The sequence below is a fragment of the Canis aureus genome, chromosome 29 (genome assembly GCF_053574225.1).
Source record: "Canis aureus isolate CA01 chromosome 29, VMU_Caureus_v.1.0, whole genome shotgun sequence".
NCBI classification, from domain to species: domain Eukaryota; kingdom Metazoa; phylum Chordata; class Mammalia; order Carnivora; family Canidae; genus Canis; species Canis aureus.
Genome location: NC_135639.1, coordinates 34,501,196 through 34,524,555, shown reverse-complemented (window position 1 = coordinate 34,524,555; position 23,360 = coordinate 34,501,196). Strand labels below are relative to the sequence as shown.

Genomic DNA, 23,360 nt, shown 5'->3' with positions numbered 1-23,360 from the left:
TTCATATTCTATAACCCAGCAATTTGGAGAAATAACCAGAAAATCACACACATATTCAGCACAAGGAGCTTTATCACAGATCAAAGTTGGAAAACAACCTAAATATCCTACAAAGAGGATTCAATAAACAAACCACAATACATGACACCAAACACCCAACAACAAAAACAAATCACATTTTTTTCCTCAAGAGTATCTATGTGGAAACATTTCAGGATAGACCATTGAAGGAAAAAGTTGCAACACTAAATGTATGACCCCATTCTATGTGCATAGGAAAAAGACTGCAAAAAAACCCCATGATCTAAATGTGGTTGTCTCTGAGTGCTGCGGTCACAGGTGAACTTGACTCTTCCTCACACTTCTTTTATGAATTTCTTGAAGGATCCCAGATACTGTAACTCCAAGGGCACCAGAAAGGACTCCCTGCATTGACTTAAAGGTTTAGCAGGCCGGGAGGCATAGGTCTGGATTAACCTGAACAGAGAGATCCTGTGGGCAGCAGTTATAACTGGCCACAAGACAGCCCAGCAGAGGAGTGGAAACCACTGTGGACTGGACAGATGCCTCCACCGTGAAACCTGGTCTCACTCTCTCCAAAACAGGCAAAGGTTTGGGAGACTAAGATGGTACATGCGAAAATGGTGAAGTTTCACACAAACACAAAAAGCAAGTGCTTTTCTACCTTGTTCCACAAGTATGTTAATGGACTTGGTAGCTGCTATTATAGGAAACCCACATGGAACAAGGAGGTCTAGAATTTAAAGATCAGAGTGAAGATTTGAATCTGTGCTTCCTGCATGGTCTGGGGCCAACTGTTTAGCCCCTCTGAGCCTATTCTCACCTCTGAAAAACTGGCATGACGAATACTTTTAATCACTGTCCTTCGATGTCGAAAGATTATTGTGGAAGATGTCTGTGAGGGTGGTCTGTAATTCCATAAAGTGCTTTATAAAGATTAATGTTCATTTAGGGCATGAGTGGTCCAAAATGCTGTACTATCTTAGAAGAACTGGGCTTGGGTGAGAACAGCAGCAATTTAGTGCAACAGAAGCTGCCACAAGAAACATGGGTGTACAATGTTCAGGTTGACAAGGATAATCAACTTCATTTGATAGGGAGCACAGAATACCTGGGATCCAGAAGCCGGCTGGTCAGAGGTCCTGCCAGGGAAAGATCAGGAGGGCAGGAACCACCCCTATAAGGGGAGGCATGTGAGAATCCTTGGTTTTCACCAGAGACCTAAATGTGCTGCGAAGCTATATTAGAGAATATGGTAAGGAGCCCCCGTGATTTCCCCTAGGCACCATGAATGGGGAAAACGGCCCCACGCCATAAAACCTGGGGTTGCCCTGGGTCTCTGGAGAGGGCTGCTGCATCATTCCCAAGCACAATGTTGACTGTGTGGGCTGCACAACTGTCTAGGCTGCAAATGAGGAATGAGCACATCTCCTCTTGAAAAATGCCCATGTGAGCCAGCTGGCAATCACATTAGTAGAAAGCTTATCTGGGCATGGCATTAGAGGCCAGGGATTGGACAAGATATTGGCCTGAATGGCTGCTGCAGATGTGGCAAGATGAAAAACTAGCTTAGAGGAAATATATTTTTTTCTGCCCTTTTTATTTTTCTCCTTATAATGCCAAAGGCAAATCTTCTGGGTTTGGGGGTCAGTGACAACATGCACAGCAAGGAGCTCAGCCTCTCACACCAAGACTCCTTTGCCAAAATCAATCTACTCTTACGAGTAGAAAACTGACCCATTTGACTAAATCACTGTCACCCAGGTACACTAAAAAAAAAAATTTTTTTTTTCCCCCAAAAAATCAAGTCACTGCTTCCTGCATTAGGAGTAACAAAAGCACAAAATATTGTCAGATTGGGATGTTGAGAGGTAGATTGGCCACTAAAACTGTAAAAATAATACAAATGCAAACTCCAGAGGTTAAATTCAGGCAATTTATTGTAAACAGGATTACCCTGGCACTCTATCATACTGGCTGTGTCACATGCTCTCTCTGCCACATCAACTAGTCAAAAAGACTTTTTTTAAAAAGTCCTAAGTAACTAATCACTTAGTTTGTTTTCCACAGATCTCATTTACTAAGCACTGAGTAAATAGCAGTATCCGGGGTAGTCTGTTATTGCTCATGGACTGCAGCTTGGACTCATTTCAACGAGTCCATTAGTACGCTCGAGTGATCCAACAGTAGATCCAGTCTGGAACCCAGACAATGCTGGAACAAACTAAACAACAATCATAGGTTCCTGGATGACTACATGAGATTCCTTCCTTTCAGATTTCTTCATGTGACTTTCTCATAAACATGACACTGTTAATTTCATCAATTTTTTAAAAAGAGCTAAAAATTACTCAATAGCACATAATTTTCCACTGAAAAGGTAGATGGATTATTTACTCTTCCAGTGGTGGATTTAAACACTCAGGACTAATTTGAGATCCCTCTTATATACATTTGCAGTCTGATGAAAAGCTGCATAGTCTACAAATGCATAAAACCAGAAGGCAGTGATGACTCACGTACCTTCTGATGGACAAACATAGGCTTCCTACAAGGAAGCTCCTGAAGGTAGGGGTCAAAAGACAAGTTACAGCACCACATTTATCTGACAGTAGAAATGGAGCCCTGCTTTCGAAAGCAGCCTCCACGGTTGTGATTATATCACTCTTGCCCCAAATGTAGATTATCTGGGAAATGGCAAATGTGAAAACTAAAGATATGAAAAGACATGACTCTACAGACAGAAGTCCTGGCAAATCAACTCATGTAGAGGTAAGATGTCATCTGAAAATGCCATTCTTTCCTTTGCCTGAGTTAGTGGACAATGGGGCCACTTACTGTTACTAGTGCCTGTCTGTGGAAGTATATTCACAATTTCTCCTGAAGCAAGTTTTAATAACAGTAAATATTTCAAAACAGCTGTTAAATCTACAATAACAATTTCATCTAAAATAGTATTTCATGAAAAAAATAGTTTTTAAAAGTCTACTCCAGTCTTTATCTGTGTTTGTATGTTTATATTTATATATTCAAAAAATAACTTAACATTTAAGGCAATATTAGACTGGTAGCAAAAAGGGATTTGAGAGTCTTCTGGAGATCACACTATTTAAGAATCAAGGCTTTATTTTTTTAATACCTTCAAAAAGGCTGCTTTGTACTTGTCCTTTAAATTCATAATGGGGCAAATATTTTGGTTCATATACGGACTGCCATATCATTGAAGTAAAAAGTTACAAGTATTTATATAATAGCTGATGTTGGAAAAGCATGTCACACACTCAGTGGGCTCTGAAGTTCACCCTATTTGTACTCATTAAATAAATACAATAAATGTTATTATGGGAAAAGGTAAAACTGATGGAACACTGCAAACCAACTATGAATAAGAATGTCAATATAATTCAATCAGAAATAAACAAATCACAGTAATCCTGAGAAATTCAGTTTGAGACAAAATTGATGTAAGATAAGTCTGTATTTCTAGCATTGTAAATAAGTAGAGTGTTCTAGGGTTTTCCAGCATTTTACTAGTTCGAATAAAAAACATGTTCAAGTTTTATAAAAAGATTAAAACCATGCCTTATATAATCAGCAATTTTACTAATAAAAGAAAATTATTCTGCTTTGTTCATTTTCTGCCAAATGTTAATGCTCTCCATTGATTTACATGAAACCACCAAATAGAAAGCAAATTTGAGAATCAGTTTTTAAAAAGGTTTTACCTTTTTAAAGGTTTTAAAGCCTTTTCTGTCAACCCAGGAGGCTTTTAGGAAAAAAAACTAACATACTGTCTTCTGACAAGTGACTATTTTACAGAATAGGGAAGGAAGAATCTATAGGAATATCATTCATCATTTTAAGTACTGTTATATAAGGGAAATTTCTCTTAGTAATGAAAAGAAAAATTTTAAAATATTTAAGAGGCATGTATTAAAAAATATTCTACATCTATTAAGATTCTGTTATTTAATTACTTTGGATTTTTAATATTTCTACATAATGACATATGATAATTCCTGTTTTTTTTTCCTGTTTGTCTCTCTAAATAGTGAACCAGAAACTACTAAAGTGGCAAGGTTGTTTTCCTAGCCCCTGGAAGACTCAGGGATGCATCCACTTGCACTTTCCCATCCTTGAGGAATCCTCAGAGTTTTGCAGCCATGAAGTTAATATGTGGTTTCACAAGGGGAAACAGTGGCAAACCTCGCTTGAATTCAGTCATGTTCTGAATCACTTCAGGCTGCAAAGAAAAAAAGTTCTCTTAGTGTTTATGGTCTAAAAAAAAAAAGCAGACTTAATAAGACATCAACTTTTTCTTTTTTTAAACATACACACTAGTTTCTACCCCACATATTATGATCTGATTTCCTGGATCAATAGGACTAGAGGGTCTATGCAGATCTATGATGAGTGTCCCCAGTGGGATCCAGGGTCATAAAGAAGATTGTGGCTTTCCTCTGGACATACAAGGGTTATGACACAAGGGCTGGCATACACCAAGTCTTCAGCAGGATGCAGAGGCTGGTGTGCCTACTTAGCAAAGGCCTGGTCACACCGCGAGTTTCCTCCTCCTGCCAGTAAATGCCAATCTTTCCAGATGATTAAAATACGCTGGCACTGCGGAAGGGCTAGGTACAGACATGACTGGAGATAACGGGACTGCAAAATAACATAACTATTCAAACTAGAAGCAAAGGCAAACAAGGTCAGAGGACAAGTCTTTCTGTGGATGACAAAGACAGGACCCCTGGGAGCTGTCAGAATGACAACCTGGCCTTTAAGAGGAATGTAAACTAGAGGCTCAAACACCTTGGGGCCTGAAACCTCTCATCTTGTTTCCTGATGAACAAGCTCCTCTTAAGTAGGAAGTCTCTAACCATGCAACCTAACAGGATATTTGCATTTCTTACTTGTGGCAAGGCTGGTGCTTGTGACAGATTTATATCATTTTGACACGGGAACTCTCCGACCACAGGACCTATAAGAAAATGAAAGGTTTGCTGCTTAATAAATACTGGCATACAAGAGCAACTTAAAAAAAAAAATTGAAACTGGGCTTGGCTCATTAAGAAACCAAAGAGGCTCGTGTCCTCTCAGGTTGCCCACTCCCCAAGACCTTGATTACTTGTCCTACCTCATATCCAGACTGTCCCTAGTGGTGGTTCATGATGTTACTGTGGTATAAAGTCTTGCCCACAGCAACTCCGGGGCCTGTGTCTGGCCTCACTGGACCATGAGGCTCTGACCACCAGGAAGTATCCAGTAAAAACACCCAGAAGGCCAGGGAGTTAATGGCTGTGGGATAAAGCCTGTCCACTCAGAGACAGAAGATGGGAGGTCTGAGCAGATAAACGGCTTATTCTTCCTCCTCATATGTAGTGATTCACACATGGCTTCTGCAAAGATGTCCTACCAGTGACTAGCTGTGTTTTTTTGAAAAGCTGTGACCAGCTTGGTACTGTGCCACCTAGCATTGGCTCTCTCCTTCACTTCCTCGCTTCCCTTTGCCCCTTATTTTTGCTGATAGAGCAGACCCTGCCTCCTGTTAGTCCCCTTCTTCACCTCTTTACCTTCCGGTGCTCTATTAAGGGATATGCCTATGGCAAGGGACAGCCATCATGTGCCTAAAAATGTACTTTAAAGAAAGTCAATATTCAATACTTACAAGAATCCATTTCTCTGGCAAGAACATGGACTGATACCTTATGTCTCCTAGGGGCATCTACTGCCAACATTTCCTAGGGAGAAAGAACAGCAGGGTCACCCTTCTGCCCCACCAAGGAACTTAAATGAAGTACTCTTTTACAAATGTAAACAATCAGCTCTCACATAGCCAGAAAGAGAAAAGATGTTTCTCTTCACTTAAGAGTACTTCATTTAAACTCCACAAAGATTAGGTAAGGTTGGCAAGAATTATTATTAACCCCATCTTACAAATAAGAAAATGGAGTCCACAGAGATTAAATGATGTACTCAAATTCCTATGGTTAATAAGTATCTTGGCCAGGACTGAAAGCCTAGTCTAGTATTCATCAGGGGGTGATACAGGGCTACACCTTGTGATGTTTAGTGACTACGGAGGCAATGGCCTGAGCTTAGTCAAGGGGCAAGCACAACCTGCTCCTCTAAGAACCTTCTTAGATTCTATACGAGGGCAGTACCAGGGTTCATCATCCACCAAAAGAGAAAGGAAACTAACATTTATCAAGTCCCACCTTGCATCAGGCACTCTCTTGCATTAGCACACTTGATTCTCTGTAAGCTAAGTATCATGATGATGTGATTTCAGAGATACAGACTCTAAGACACAGGGAGGCATGATGACTTGCTAAAGTCATACAGCTCACAGTGATGGCATGAAAAGCAAGCTTGTTCTCTCCACTCCACCAGGTTGCTTTGAAGGACTTCCCTAGGTCCTACCATGAACACCATGCCTGCTGAGTTGGTGAATTCTGTGGGAAAGTGTCTCTTGACCTTTTCCTTAATGCTGTCATTTCCAAAGGGAAAAAACAAGTTGTGATGAAGCTTCTCCCTGACCATACCCTGAGAGGGAGAGATCACTGGCAAAGCCACATCAGCTCCATAACTGTCTAGGGAACAGCTATTCTAAGCCCAGTCCTGCAGATGCAATGGAAACCCTGATGATGCTGCACAATAAACGTGCCCGTGGCTCCCTCTAGCTGGCAGGACAGCCCAGATTCTCCCCCAGGCCCTTACTGGCCTCTCCAGCCTTTTAGGGGCTCAGCCCAGGTCTGCCTCCAAGAACACGTAGTGCTTCATCTGAGACTGTCTTACTTATTGAGTAAAAAGTTTGCTTCTAAAGATCTATTCATGATCCCTTTTCACCCAATCTTTCACTGCTCTCTTATCAACCTTTACCAGTGAGTATAATACCCTCTTCAGTTTCAGATTATTCTCAATTTCCCAACCAACTCTGGACAATCTCCATCTTTCTAAACAGAAACCAACCAATAAACAAACTGCATTTTCATGCAAACTGTATTTTAAGGAACACTGGAGTCTCAAGAGATATTCATAGGTATTTTGGGTGGTAGGAGGATCCATGATGAATCACTTTAGGAAGTTACATTAGTCAGGGGGTGCCTGGGTGGCTCAGTTGGTTAAGTGTCCAACTTGGGTTTCAGCTCAGGTCATAATCTCAGGATTGTGGGACTGAGCCCTGTATTGGGCCCTGTGCTTAGTCAGCGTGGGATTCTCTCCTTCTGCCCTTCCCCTGGCTCATGCTCGCTTGCTCACTCACTCCCTCTCAAATAAATAAACAATTTTTTTTAAAACAGAAGTTTTGTCAGTCAAAATTAAATGCTAGGTTAAAGATATCTTTACTGTGGGTTTCTTAGAACTTTTTTTTTTTTTTAAAGATTTTATTTATGAGAGACACACACACATACAGAGAGAGAGAGAGAGAGAGAGAGAGAGAGGCAGAGACACAGGCAGAGGGAGAAGCAGGCTCCATGCCAGGAGCCTGATGCGGCACTCGATCCTGGGTCTCCAGGATCACACCCTGGGCTGAAGGTGGCGCTAAACGGCTGAGCCACCTGGGCTGCCCGGTTTCTTAGAACTTTTAAAATGCTAACACACTCTGTGATTCTCCAAAAACAAGAATAAAGAGTGTAGTCATTCCCAAACTTACATGGTTATAAGCCCTTTTTTGTAGGTGCTCTTACTAATATCTTGTGGAACACTAGTGTACCACGGAACACAACTAGAGAAATGATGTTCTAGCCATAGCTTAAGCTTGGTAACGAAACTCTGATTTTGTAAGACAAAGACTCAGACTTATAACTGCTATTCTTACAAATTCAATAATCAGGTACTATTTGTGATTTCAAATGAATAACAGAATTTGTAGAGGGAAGGAAAAAGATCTTCATTGCTTGCGGAAACACTAGAGTAAGTTATATTAGGACATCCTTCTTTTTAAAAACCCACAACTAATAATGCTTTAAATGAATGTCTCAGAAACCAGAAAGAGCTAAACATGATCACCCTTTCTTCTAAGCTACAGAGAATAGGTACATAACCTCACAAAGCAAATAGTCTGAAGTAATAAATAAATACAACTAAAATTTACTTTATAATATCAATGAGGAAAACATTCTGATTTAAAGCTTTTTGATTAAAACATTTAAAAACTCTGAGGATTAATATTGAAGAGATAAAAGCAATAGAGATCATTTATTAAATGCTAAGTGTCAATCACTTCACCTACTTCATTTCAATTAATACTCCTATTGATTTCTATTCTGTAAATAAGAAAATTGAGGCTTAGAAGCTCTAGCCCGCCAGGGTCTTCATTCAGAAGCCACACATGCTCCTACTGCTGCCTCACAGGTAAAAGAACTTTCAGAGAAGGTGGGCTGCCAAGGCTACAGCTCTAAGCAAGGCACTAGGTTCAAAGCAGTAACATACAACACGGCACAAATAATATTTGCTCATGAGTCAAAATCTAAAGATACAAATTCACCTTACCTTGTAGAATTTGATGATATCTTCCTTGGTAAGTGTCTTTAAATATGCAACTTCTGTATTGTCTGAAAAAGCAATCAAACAATAATTTAATAATATTTCCATCTTAAGTAGCCCAGGATGCATTACATGACAACATGCTTCACTCCAGTGCTCTTAGGTAGCCCTATTTTTAAGTGATCATCTGCTCCTGCAAGTAGTAAGGGACTAAATATCAAGTGAAGAGTAAGAAGATACCATGGCTTTCTACTCAGGAGCAACTGGATTTTTGGGCCAGTCACATCACTTTTTCTGAGCCTTGGTCTCCTCACCTGGAAATTGGAGATAGTAACCACTTAAAGGGGCTGTAGTGAGAACTAAGGAAAATGATGAATGACAACATGATGCTATATACATGGCAAGTGCTCAAAAAATGGGACTATTACTATTAACAGTGAATCCAACAGCAAAAAAAAAAAAAAAAAAAAATTACAGGTAAGGAAACAGAGGCCCCAAAAAAAAGTGTCTTGATTTTCAGCTGGTTGGTGTCAGAATGAGAACACAACCCAGCCCCCACTCCCGACTTCCAGTGCAGCTTAGCACCCTACACTGTTAATCTCCATTCTAGAAGAAAGGTGGAGGAAGCCGATAAGCAGGAGACCTCATGGAGCACAGCTGTCCCAAATGTAAAAGCACTGACACATTTTTGGAGATCCCTACAGGCAAATGTTTAAACCCCTGTGCCTCCAGGGCAGCACTTATCTCAAGAGAGTTCAATCTGCATATTTTCCTTTTTTTTTTTTTTTTTTTGGTGTTATGGGAAATAGATAACTATCTGTGCTCAGTGCCTCAGGGGCAACACTAATTGAAAACATAATGTGAAATTAGATTTATTATTATTGCATTATGAGATTACAGGTAGATCCAACTCCAGCTTTAAAGAAAAAAAAATAAAAGTTCCTAATAAAAACTGTTATTATGTTAAAAAATGGTTCTTTAGAAGTGCTACACTCTGCACTGACACCAAATTAGCACTGAAATGTCACCTACGAAATGAGTACCATTTTGTAAAATGGCCTCTGGGTCCTCAAATGTTACACTCATATGCCATAAATGTTGGGGGCCTAATTTTGCCTTACCTCTGTCAAAATTGTATTGCTGGGAGATGATTTCCCCCCAATATTTAGCACACTCTGCAGACAGTTTCTTTGGTTTGTCTAGTCGACGAATTGCTAATGCTTGAATGTGTTTTTGAAAAGCCTCTTCTGTCATGTCCTCTATGGACTTCTCCATGGTGATTAGGAAAGCTTCCACTCTACTTTCTAGGTAGTGAGGTGGCTTTTCTGACTGGATGATGAATCGTAAGCCCTGTATGCCGTTGGCTCGACGCGGCCCGCTGAAGACAATATAGCCTGAAACAAACACCAGCCAGCTGAGACCCAGGTCAATTTTAATGCTTTAAAACTACTTTGGGGCTTTTTATTATTTATCTCTGAAGAAACATAAACAACCAGGATACCCTGAGTTCCTAAGGATAGAGCAAAAGAGCTCTATGAAAAATAGAAAGTTGGGAGATAGTTCTTTCTTCTTAAAAAAAAAAAAAAAAAAAGAGGAAAACCCCTCTTCATTATTCAATCTCACATCCCATAACTCCTCACTGCTAGCTCATCATCCTTAATCTATGTTAAAGTCATTTTCATCCCTAGGATACATTAAACTTGTTTTCATCCCCTAACCATTATTCCAGCTCTGTTTCCTTTCACATTCAAGTTCCTTATGTGAATCCATTCCTGGACCAGCTCTATTCAGACTAAAAATCTCCAGAGACCAAGTAACAGAAGGTCACACTTCCACTGTCACCTTGTGACAGCTCACACACTACCTCCTTTCCACATCTTTTTTCGACTCAGCTTGTGGCTTGTGTCCTTTAGCTGCTCTGCCCTGACCCACACCTCTGACAGCTGAGATGTCTGTGGGTCCCACTTCTGAGGAAGCCACTATATTCAGCATGGCCTTTATTTAGTCTGAAAACTCTTAGTAATATTTACCACACTGCATGGTAACAGTTCCTTTATAGGTCTGCCTTCCTTTTTTTTTTTTTTTTCCAAAGATTTTATTTATTTATTCATGAGAGACAGAGAGAGAGAGGCAGAGGCACAGGCAGAGGGAGAAGCAGGCTCCATGCAGGGAGCCCAATGTGGGACTCGATCCCAGGACTCCAGGGTCATGCCCTGGGCTGAAAGCAGGCGCCAAACCACTGAGCCACCCAGGGATCCCCATAGGTCTGCCTTCCTGATTAGATAGTGAGCTCCTTGAAGGGAAGGACAGACCATCTATAACTTACCCATTTTCCATGACCAACATCTAGCATGGTGGTTGTTTAAAAATGAAATTACCTGGAAAGACTCACCCAAATCCTTTTTCATTGGTTCTTTCCAGTCATTACTAGGGTTTCTTTTCTCATTGATTAAACCTGTTTGGATCTCCAGGACTTTTAACAGTGCCTAAAATACTGCCTGGAACATTTTCTCAACAAACACTAAGTACCTTCTATGTGCCCCAAGCTTGGGATACAAAGATGAATAAGAGATAATATCTGCTCTCAGGGAACCCAAAATTTCATGAAATCTGAGGTTCTTTGGATGGCTTGCTTTCCATCTTGCCTTCCATAATAAATAATCTGCCGTTAGCATCCTCTCCTACCCAAAATGTCCTATTGACATGTATGTATTGTAAGCACAGTTTTCTCCTTAAGAACTGCTTTAATGTCCATAAGATGTTAACTACTTGTCTATTAGAAGTAGCGGAACCTACCTAGAAGTAGGTTCCCCCATAAACAAGGTTTTCACAAGCCTTTCGTAATACAACAAGCCCGCAGCACCATGCAAGGGGACTGTACATATGGAAAATGTTCTCTGAGGACAATGGCTGTTCAAAGTCTATGGTACCCTGGTAGTCCCTGCTTCCTTCTCACCCAGCTGCTCCTTGGTGCGCAGGGTGTTGAAGCAAGGTTCAGAGATGATCTGACAGAAGAGCTCTAGAAACATATTCTCTGAGGTGCTCTGCATGTCTGTCTGGTAGTATATCTCGATGCCACAGTTATTGTGAACTTCATTCCTCTGCTGATACACAAACCATCCTCCTAGGAAGTTTCAAAAAGAGAACAGGTTCAGAAACTTATTTAGGGTTTAATAAAGTCAGTGTTTTGTCTGTTTTTTTTTAAAGTTGTTCTATTTGGTTGGTGTTTTTCAGCAATTCTAAACTGCATTTATTAAGAATGTGAAAGTCAATTAACTTACCTAAGGAATCCTTAAATTACAGCAATTTTATCTTGGCAGGCCTTCAATAAACATTCATCAAATATTAAGGGCCAAAGAACTTACAGAAGACCCATTTTATGATTAAGTGTTAATGCTAAGATCCACAGTTAATACAATGTACAAGTTAGTGGCGCCTGGGCCACTTAGTCGGTTAAGTGTCTCCCTTCGGCGCGGGTCATAATCCCAGGGTCCCGGGATTGAGCCCCACATCAGGCTTCCTGCTCAGTGGAGAGCCTGCTTCTCCCTCTCCCTCTGCTGCTCCCCCTGCTTGTGCTCTGTCAAATAAATAAATAAAAAAATTTTTTTAAATTTTTATTTATTTATGATAGTTACAGAGAGAGAGAGAGGCAGAGACACAGGCAGAGGGAGAAGCAGGCTCCATGCACCGGGAGCCCCACGTGGGATTCGATCCCGGGTCTCCAGGATCGCGCCCTGGGCCAAAGGCAGGCGCCAAACCGCTGCGCCACCCAGGGATCCCAATAAATAAAATCTTTAAAAAAAAATACAATGTACAAGCGACTGTATGTACTAGTTTAGAACTAGCTAATGTAGTTAGGAACTTCAATGGAAATACCACTTACATTTTAATAAATACGCAAAAACAATTCTTTTAAAATTACTAGTTGTGTCTTTATTATCTTGCATTTCTTTTTCTTTTTTTCTTTTTTTATTTTATTTTATTTTGAGATTTTATTTATGTATTCATAGAGACACAGAGAGAGAGAGAGAGAGAGAGAGAGAGGCAGAGACACAGGCAGAGGGAGAAGCAGGCTCCATGCAGGGAGCCCGACGTGGGACTCGATCCAGGGTCTCCAGGATCACACCCTGGGCTGCAGGCAGCGCTAAACCACTGCACCACCGGGGCTGCCCTTTTTCTTTTCTTTTTTTATTTTTTAAGATTTTATTTATTTATTTATCATAGACAAAGAGAGAGAGGCAGAGACATAGGCAGAGGGAGAAGCAGGCTCCCGCAGGGAACCTGATATGGGACTCCATCCTGGGATCACCTGGGCCAAAGGCAGACACTCAACCCCTGAGCCACCCAGGTTCCCTTATCTTGCATTTCTATTTAGCATTTTATTCTCAATATTGTTTACCAACACCCACACTAAAGATCATTTCACTAATTTACAGAAATGTGTACAATGCTTGGAGATAACTTAGCCTAAATAACCTCACTGTATAGATGAGGAAAGTGAGAGAACTTGTCTAAGGACACCACATTGGAATAGTGGAAAAGAGCTAGGACTAACTCAGATGTGCTGATCAAATATCTCATCAGAGTTATGAAGGGATGATCAAGCTTTATGATTTAACAATTACTTTGTCAGCCATCAACGTGACTGAGCATATACAGGATTTAGTACTTAGTCTAAGAGTCCCAAAGATTTCTCAGAGTAGTAATGATATGTTTGCTCACTTACAGATGGTGATTTAGATACCAGCAGGGAAGAGAGGCAGACAAGCTGGAGCTGCATGTCACCTATTTCATTTTTCTGACCAGAACCACGTTTGACCAACAATCACATTTTCTGATTGTACACTACTGGCACTAAGTCTCCTTTTATCAGAAGAGGAAGGGAACATGGTCTGTAAGGCTACTGAGGTCACCCCTCTCCCAACTTCTAGTCTTTTCACATATATATCCCAAAATATCTCCTCCTTCACAAAGCCTGAGAATTCTCCTTTTGAATTGTAAATATTGTCCTATGGAGAGTTAAGTGAAGGACTGCATAAGACAGTTCTACCTGGTCAACTCGCTAAATCAGAATGATTTCCTAACCCCAGCATTTTGAGAATATGATGCGAATAGAGCTATTATCCTGTGCTCAATTTGCAAGGGCACCTGAAAGCAAAAAGAGATAAAGCCCTAGAAGAGAGAGAAAGCAGGAAGTATGATAAAAAGAGGTGTGACTGATTTCACTTTAAAAATCTGTTTCTGCACCAGGACACCTGCACGCCAATGTTTATAGCAGCAATGTCCACAATAGCCAAACTGTGGAAGGAGCCTCGGTGTCCGTCGAAAGATGAATGGATAAAGAAGATGTGGTTTATGTATACAATGGAATATTACTCAGCCATTAGAAACGACAAATACCCACCATTTGCTTCAATGTGGATGGAACTGGAGGGTATTATGCTGAGTGAAGTAAGTCAATCGGAGAAGGACAAACATTATATGTTCTCATTCATTTGGGGAATATAAATAATAGTGAAAGGGAATATAAGGGAAGGGAGAAGAAATGTGTGGGAAATATCAGAAAGGGAGACAGAACATAAAGACTCCTAACTCTGGGGGATCCCTGGGTGGCGCAGCGGTTTGGCGCCTGCCTTTGGCCCAGGGCGCGATCCTGGAGACCCGGGATCGAATCCCACGTGGGGCTCCCGGTGCATGGAGCCTGCTTCTCCCTCTGCCTATGTCTCTGCCTCTCTCTCTCTCTCTGTGACTATCATAAATAAATAAAAATAAAAAAAAAATAAATTTATTTTTAAAAAATTATAACGAAGCCCTGGAAAGTTGGTATGTCCCTGAGGCAGGACAGTAAAAGTGTATTGTTAGCAAATAAATAAAAATCTGTTTCTGGAGTAGCCTCACTTTGCCTGATGACCAAGTACTATGGTTTCTGAATGGTAGATCCTGATTCTTCCTCTCTGCCATGCTGCGGTGAGAGAGGAGCAAACCAGCAAAAGTTTGACATGAACCATCACGAGATCTTTGATGACTGGTTGTGCAGAAGAGCAGAGCTCTGTCCAAGGTATCTTTGAGCATTCAACAATATCCTGAGGGTAACACTATGTTCGGGTAGCTTTAACAGCTTCTCAAGGCAGCCAGACACAGCCCCCAACCCTAAGAAATGTATAGTCTTAACAATGGAGATGGAGATGCACTTCAATCCCAATGCAAGAGAAGAAGTGCTCAGTAGCTTCAATAAGGAAAGCTTCAGAAAACCTATGCTGGGAGGTCTGAAGAGGAGGACTACTTCCAGCCAGGAGTTTTAGGAAAAGTGTAGTGGATGGAATGAGTGGCTTATAAGATGGAGCCTGGGAGGAAGAATAGGATATAGACCTCTATAAGGAAGAAAGAAGGAAAGAGAGCACTATTTCAGGAAGATAAATAGTGTGTATGTGGGGAGGAGCACAGACCACACATGCATGGAAAATAGTCAACACCACCATATTTAGCTAAAACAGAAGAACACATAAAAAAAACCAATGCTTCTCAACCCCAGTCTAATTTACTACCTACCATATAATTTTGAACAATAACTGAAAATAATGCTTAATGAGTTCTATCAAAAGAAACCACTGTTAATACAAAAGTAATCCAACACTGCAAACTCCAGTATATTAATTATTATCTATTTTCTTATGCTAAATTCCTTGTGAATATGCATGTAACGAATACATGCTCTTATCTGCACCTGTGAGTTTCCTAAAACTATTCCTGCCAAAGACTCCTATGGGCTTCCAAATCAGTATTATAATTCTAGTTTCTATTTTTCATAAATAGATTTTATTTCATGCTTCACAGTTAACATTTCTTTAGCTTTGCAATTTTTTTTTTACTTCATAACTTTTCTACATTCAACTACCAGTCAATTCCAATGTCATTCTCTTCAAATAACTGTCTACCTCCAATTTCACCTCTTTAGCCTTCCTACAATTTTCTGGCAGAATTACTTATCTTTAACCATACTTCTACAAATAGAAGAGGATCTCAGTACATCTTTACCATAAAACTATACATTATCATCCAAGTGACTTTAACCCACCTGTAATCACCCACAACATTATGTCAAAGTAGTCTGTTACCAAAGTTAAGACATCCCAACTTACTGTCAGGGAGCTGAACTTCTCTATACCGAACCAGCTGACTTGGAAGGAGAGGTTTTGTATGAGCATGTTCAATGAGGGTGTCTTCAACCATCTGCATAATTCCTAGGGCAGCCTATGGAAAAAGGGCATAGCACATTACAAAACCAAAAATGTATCTTTGTGAAAATAAAAATAGTATACTGTGTGGTGGCTCATGCAATATGAAAACAACATGCTTGTGAAATAAACTAGTTTATCATAAAAATGGATTTTTGAACCTTAAATATATTTGATCATATCCAAATAGATAAAAATTGAATTTGTTAATTGGCAACACAATCAATATAATAGAGGTGAAGAAAAACAGAGACCCAGATCAACATCAACAATGATCTCGATGCTTCAGGAAAAGGTACTGCCAAAGCTGGAGAGGTACTGGTGATGGAAGGTTGGTCCCAAGTGAATGACCCTGACCACAGTCACTTGGCATTATAGCAAAGCAAAGGACATGAGTGAGCATAACCCTTTTTGAAAAATAAAACTGGGGGCCCAGGTGGCTCAGTCAGTTGAGCATCTTACTCTTGGTTTGGGCTCAGGCCATGATCTCAGGACTGTGAGATCAAGCTCAAGGTGGGCTCTCCACTCAGTTTGAGATGTTCTCTCCCTCTCTCTTTGCACTCGCATGCACGCTCTCTCTCAAATAAAATCCTTAATTAATCAATCTGACCTTAGTAAAAAATCCTGTCTTTGCCACTTATCAGCATCTGACCTTGGGCATACAGTTTTGGAGGCAGTATAGCAGAGTAGTAAGCGTAAGTGTGGGGTCATGAGAGAGGCTGCCAGAATTCCAGAATGAGAATTCCAGAAAGTTTTCCATGTGCTAAACATTTGGGATGCATCATTTAATTTTTTTTTAAAGATTTTATTTATTCATTCATGAGAGACAGAGAGAGCGCGCGCGCGAGAGAGAGGCAGAGACACAGGCAGAGGGAGAAGCAGGCTCCATGCCGGGAGCCCGACATGGGACTCAATCCGGGGTCTCCAGGATCATACTCTGGGCCGAAGGTGGCACTAAACCACTGAGCCACCCAGGCTGCCTTGCACCATTTAATTTAATCTTTAAACACTAATTTATAGATGAAAAAACGGAGGGCTGAGAGGCTAACACACTTTCAAAAGAAAAAGTATCTAGTGTGTGGCAAAGTCTGGATTTAAATGCAGGCTGATCCCACACCATGTGTTCTTATCCACTACACAGTCCTGCTGTCCTACACAAAATAGGGATAATTATTTCCATTTCCCCCTGTGGTTGCACAAGGTAGGCAGCCATTAAAGTAGGTCCACAGTTAACCACCATCATTCAACTCTGCCATACCTTGTCCTATCTTCCCCATAGAGCAGAGAAGGTTAACACTCATGTGCTTACCATCACACAGTGGTGGTGAATGGTCTTAGGCCAGAGTTAAAAAAAAAAAAAAAACTCTTACACTGACCCATAAAAATCTGCTAGAACCTCAACCACCCACCTGCTTTGTTATGTTTCCATGGAGAAGGGCTTCGATGTGCAGCCGTGACAGGAGCTGAGGTATGAAGGCCTTAAGGCGAGGAAGGGTAACATCTGTAAAGGTGTAAAATGTAAAATACAGTGAGAAACCTCTACCTATGAGGTTTCAAAAGAAACCAGTCTGGGCTAATTTAAGACTTACAAAATAGTCACAAAAAACAGTACAGAGTACCATATACCCTTTACCCAGTTTCCCCAAATGTTAGTATCTTTCTATAGCACAATGGTCAAAACTAAGAAATTAACACTGCTACAATACTAGTTACTAATGCAGTCTTTATTTCAGTTTTTCCTAGCCTTTCTTTTCTTTTCTTTTCTTTTCTTTCTTTCTTTCTTTCTCTCTCTCTCTCTTCTTTTTCTTTCTTTCTTTCTTTCTTTCTTTCTTTCTTTTTCTCTCTCTTTCTTTCTTTCTCTCTCTCTTCTTTCTTTCTTTCTTTTTTCTTTCTCTTTCTTTCTTTTTCTTTCTTTCTTTCTTCAGATTTTTATTATTTATTCATTAGAGACACAGAGAGAGAGACACACACAAGCAGAGGGAGAAGCAGGCTCCCTGCAGGGAGCCGGATGTGGGACTCGATCCTGGAACTCCAGGATCATGACCTGAGCTGAAGGCAGACACTCAACCACTGAGCCACCCAGGCATCCCAAGTATTCCTTTTCTGTTCTGCGATAGAACCCATGATTCCATCTTGCCTTTAGTTGTCCTCTGTCCTTAGTGCTATAGGTTGCCTCTAATCTGTGACAGTTTCTATCTTTCCTTGTCTTTCACGATCTTAAGAGTTTTGAAGAGTACTGTTCAGGTTACTTTATAGAATGCCCTTTGTCCAGTGTTTTAACTCTGACCACTTGGTTACAGTGGTGTCTGCCAGATGTCTTTACTGTAAGTACACTGTTTTCATCTTTCACTTGTAACAGGGTAACTCATGATGTTCTACAAGCAATTAGGTAAAGCCACCTGCCCATCAATGCCTACTTTTCCCATTGTAACTAATAAGTATTTATTTGGGGAGGAATTATACTTTGGGACTATGCAGATGTTCTGTTTTCTCTTACTCATCAATTTTAGCATACAATGGTACACATTGCCTGTATCAATTTCTATTATGGCATCATAATAGTGATTTTCTGATCTCCTCATTCCATTTATATGTAATGATTTGATTCTTCAATAAGAGTTGGCCCTTCTCCATTAGGACATTATACCAGTAACTGCTGCAATGCATGCTAAAAATAGTGACTGAAATTCAAAGAGAGACATGGGAAGGGAATTAACCAGTGCTTACTATGGGTCTGTCGTTTTATACGTGTTATCTTATAAACTACAAAGTATGCGCTTCTATCCCCGTTTTAAAGGTGAAAGAACTAAAATGAAGAAAATTTAAGTTTCTTTCCAAAGGCATCAAGCTAGTAAGTTGTAGAGCCGGTATTTGTCCCCTGGTCTGACTAATCTCGAAGTGCATACTTATTCTCCAGATGCCATAAGCACTCCCTACAGATCTCTACCACAACACTTACTCTCTTTGCCTATACTAAAATGATGTTTACATTCAGGCTTTGCCACTAGGCTGGAACTCCTTTATCCAAGAAACCCCATCTCTAACTGATCATTTTTTATCTCAAGCACCTGTAGTCCAGGGCCTGGTGCACAGCAGGCAGTCAGTAAATGCTGCTGGGTCAAACTGAACTCTGAGGTTCCTGCCACCCTGGCACCTGGACAGCTGACTGACTTACAGTCACAGGGGAGCCAGCCTCTCACTCTGAAATGTCTCCACATTAAGCTACATTGGCACTACTGGATTATTGTAGGAGTATATACATACACTAAAAGAGGAGGATTATTTATTTGAGCAGAGAATGTCAACCAAAAAAGTTCTCTATAAAAAAACACATTTTAGGTTTCACATGCCTAGCTTATGATATACTTTTTAGAGCTTATTTTGCTTAAAATTTATATACCATCTAACTGACCCAGAATCTAACAAAGGGGGGAAAAACCCAAAACTTTTGCTTTTTGATTATGCTGAGTACAGGTTCAGGTTTTAAAATAGTTTTTAAATCTGTGGGGTTTTTATTTTTTTAAGAATATACAAAAAAAAAAAAAAGAATTTACTTATTTATTCATGAGATACACAGAGAGATGGGCTGAGACATAGGGAGAGGGAGAAGCGGGCTCCCCACAGGGAGCCCAATGCAGAACTCGATCCAGGACCAACCCCTAAGCTGAAAGCAGATGCTTAACCACTGAGCCACCCAGGCGTCCCTGTGGGTTTTTTTTTTTTTTTTTAAAGGTAAAATACTCGCTATTAACTAGACATGACTCAAACATTTTGCAAAGTATATTAACTGGATTAAAAATGCATTAGTTCTAATTAATGAATTTTATAATCTCTATGCCTACTCATTGAGGTAACTAATAAAATAATGATTGTCAATACTTTGCTCTGAAGTATTGTCACTAAAGACACATCAAAAGCATTATACTTACATAGTAAGTATAAGTAAGGACTTATCATAAAAAGTCATTAAAAATTCAACAGTATTCTTCTACTGCTGAGTAGGTGGGGGAAAAGATTAGTTGATAAAGTAATGCTGAGAAGTGAAACAGATAAAACAACAAAGGGTACTATCAGTCTACATTCTTTCTAATAAGACAATCCTGTGGTAATTTCATTCCATTCAACAGGCATTCGTTAGACACATACTGAGGACATACTATTACACTAAATACCAACTAAAGTGGATAAAAGGAAGGCATAATCACTGTCCTCAAGGAATTTAGGACTTTCAAGCAAAACCTCTGAAAACTAGATTTAAGATTTTAGAAAAAAAGCAACAGAGGAGGACTCTTTAGGCTGTACACATTTTCTAGTTTTTGAACAGATTGAAAGATGCCTGAGCACTCTTTCTGCATAAGACTTTCAAGCTCAGCCCTTTTATCCCCTTCTGAAAATTTCAATATTAAGAAGGTTAAGTAAAAAAAAAAAAAAAAAAAAAGGTTAAGTATTTTGGTCAAACCCTTTAGTCACCTACAGAAATCTATGAACAGCAATAACTAACTGCTATGGGTTCAGGCTGAAAGCAACAAATGTGGCTACACTACTTGAATACAAAAGCCACTTCAAAGGCTACTGCAGTTTTTATTTAAAAAACAAAAAACAAAACGCACAGCTGGCTTCAATAAAACTATAAGTTATTAGAAAGCATAAACACTAGATAATCAGTATAAATCAAAATGATTTTAGAAAAAAATGAAGAAGTTATACGTAGAGAAAGAGTCTTACCATCCAGGGCTTCTTTTAATTCATCTTTAGTCCAGGCCACTTCAGTCATCAGCAAACGGAGGTAGTACATGGCGTGTTGGTGAGGCTGCTCAGCTCGGAAATTGTTAAGAGATCGCATATACTAGGTAAAGAGAGACACGGGTTCATTAATTTTAGTTCTTTTAAAATCATTTAAAAAGATCAACTATAATCAAACTATTTTGCATGAATCCTGCATTACTGGGATGGAGGAATATTTGCTTCTTTCTCCTTTTTGAAGTGAGGTAATTTAGAATGGAGCTTACTTGAATACTCTCTGATCCTTAAATTAAAGGGCATATGTGCTCTTCATCTGGGCTGCTGCTTTTCCCCAGCATCTGACATGTATTCTAAGTGTCTTCACTATGGGATATCTTTCACCCCTCAGAAAGTCGCCCCCAGTTTTCAGGGCCTCCAGGTATCCTTTCATTCTGTACCATAAAGTCATTCCAAGAGTCCCTATAAGCAAGCAGCAGGTCCATGTACATATATAAAATATTTGATCTTCATCTGAAAACTATACTTGAAAATGGTAATTTTTCTTTTGGTGTAGGTCACAGTTTGGCTTTCAAAATAGCTATCCATCCAGTATTTCCATTATTGGGCCAACTGTGAGTTGAGTTTAAGTGGAAGACATGTCAAGCCTAAACATCCCACCCTAACATAGCAATGTTCTCACAGCAGTCTGCAGAATCACGTGTCCTCCTGAAATGGAGGGTGATAAAACTTCCAAGGCAGCCCTCACAGCCACTAGGTCTACCTCGGGCTTCTGTCTGAAAGTCAGTGCTGCAACCTTCCCAGCTCTTGAGGGCCAGGGGTCCCTGAGTATCCCAGGCTCACTTTCTGGGTAGATTATAGAACTTAGCAAAGACAGGTGAGAGGACTGCCATAGGGTTAGTAGTGCTCTTCCTCCTCTCCTCTTAAGAATATTCATAGTAAGGCAAAATTACCACCTTAGGAACAACAACAAGATTATAAAAATGAGTTGAGAAAACTTACTGCCTCTTTGATAATTTCAAATCTTTTTTCATCAATCTCAAAGGTAGCCATTTTCTCAATGATCTTCTTTAGCAAAATTGGCTGCTTGTCATTGTAACCTTTCACCGAGAGCTATAAAGAAGAGGTCAGGGTATTAGAAGTCTAAAAATAGCACGAAAAAACGTCCAAATAAACACCATAAACTTGATTTTTTAAACAATGACACTATTCCAAAGCCAGGTATATTAAAATAAAAGTGAAGTAAGAAATTCAATTAATTTATCTTCTCATATATTTTTTTATAAATACAGTTTAACTTAGGAAGAGAACATTAGCCATCTTTATCTACTAATAACCCAAAAGCCTAATTTTGCTATTCCTAAACAAAGTCAATAGTAGGAAAACTCACCTGATGCCAAACTACAGCAGAACACACATCATCAAAATTCAAGTTCTCATTAAGCCAAAACTAATTGCAGAATGTGTTTTAAGTTTAATCTTCAAAAATAATTTCTAAAGAATGGCAGGTTTAAGGTTTTTATAGCCATGGTAAGAAGATAAAAATTACAGGTGGTATCATCTAGCCAACTGTTAGGTATGTCTCAAAATTGTTTATGTTTAAATATTTTTTAAAAATCACCTTTGGCAAAATCAGGTGGTGCCAACTGTGTGTGTCTGTGGTATTTTTGTAGTATCTTGCCATTTTTGTCATTCAATGTTGCCCCAAAAGAATTCATACATCTCACCACTTGCTTGTTGGATGAGTTTTCCTGATTTATCAAAAGCCAATGGCAAAACAGATGTATTCTGAAGACACACTGTCTGTACTATCAGGATTTGTGGGACAACTTATTTGAATAGTCTCCAAAAGCAACTACCTTGAATAGTCTCCAAAAGCATAACATGGAAAGCAGGGGATGCCTATTATTATATTTCCACATGGTGGCACCCACAGCATTACCGGACACACTGCAAATGGAATACCTATGAAAGCCTCTACCTTGGACAAAATGATAGACAAGAACCTCAGCAGGAGTGAAGGTCATTATCGGCCATGGAGAGCACATCATATACCATGGGAACTAGACTGACAACTAGCAGAAAGCTCATTCTTAAAGCTCATAAAAGTTATTTACTTTAATATGTTACTACAACTCAATAGCAACAAATAAACAACAGATGATTACTTTTCTATGTGAAGTTTATTGTGATCTCTGAGCTTCCAATTTCCCTAAACTCTGAAAATGGTTAGTTATGTACCCTCTTATATATTAAATGAAAGCTATCAGAAATTTTACTTGTGAAAAAAAAGAAAGTACTGCAAAATAAAAATTTAAAACCCTAAAACCTTTTGTATAAGAATTTATAAAGAGGAGTACACAGCACATGCTCTCATTTTAGTTGTTACTAATACATACAATATTTTTTCAAGAAAAGTGAAGATGAATGTGTGCACCACAGAAGGAATGTTAATTTGGAAAGTAGATAAAGGTTTGAAAACACATCAGAAATAGTTTCAGGAGAAACAATCTAGTTATTTATTGGGATGTTTTAAAAGTAGTTAATGGTGCATGCTACAAAATAAATTAAATGAAAACATCAAACGTATTTGAACACAGGAGCTTTCTAGTGCGGTCAGCAAAAATAAAGGAAGCTTATATAGGAGTAACTAACATTCAAGCACCACAACAATAACTACAGATATTTTTCACTTACAAATGTTAATACACCTAAGCACATGGAAAGAACAACATGTTTCCAGTATTAATACATTAAACATCTCGAGCAGAGGAACATGCAAATAACTGTAGCACACATACATGTTCACAAGTGGCACTAAGCTCTACTGGATCATCCATTAGTGCAACTAATACTAATTTGAGTTCTTCAATTATT

At 39.4% G+C, this 23,360-nt stretch overlaps 1 protein-coding gene across 11 annotated transcripts in view; it reads right to left on the bottom strand.

The window, feature by feature from the left end:
- Nucleotides 1–1,943: 1,943 nt before the first annotated feature.
- Nucleotides 1,944–23,360, bottom strand: part of IDE (insulin degrading enzyme) — a 140,961-nt gene continuing 119,544 nt past the window's right edge. For all 11 annotated transcript variants that reach the window (XM_077878390.1, XM_077878389.1, XM_077878394.1 and 8 more), the window contains 10 exons: nucleotides 21,486–21,596; nucleotides 20,469–20,589; nucleotides 17,153–17,244; nucleotides 15,648–15,759; nucleotides 11,465–11,632; nucleotides 9,630–9,902; nucleotides 8,515–8,576; nucleotides 5,690–5,762; nucleotides 4,935–5,002; nucleotides 1,944–4,264 (listed from right to left, as the gene is read on the bottom strand). In XM_077878390.1, coding sequence (XP_077734516.1) covers nucleotides 4,169–4,264; nucleotides 4,935–5,002; nucleotides 5,690–5,762; nucleotides 8,515–8,576; nucleotides 9,630–9,902; nucleotides 11,465–11,632; nucleotides 15,648–15,759; nucleotides 17,153–17,244; nucleotides 20,469–20,589; nucleotides 21,486–21,596 — 1,176 coding nt within the window. In that variant the 3' untranslated portion in view covers nucleotides 1,944–4,168. The remainder of the gene's footprint in view (nucleotides 4,265–4,934; nucleotides 5,003–5,689; nucleotides 5,763–8,514; nucleotides 8,577–9,629; nucleotides 9,903–11,464; nucleotides 11,633–15,647; nucleotides 15,760–17,152; nucleotides 17,245–20,468; nucleotides 20,590–21,485; nucleotides 21,597–23,360) is intronic.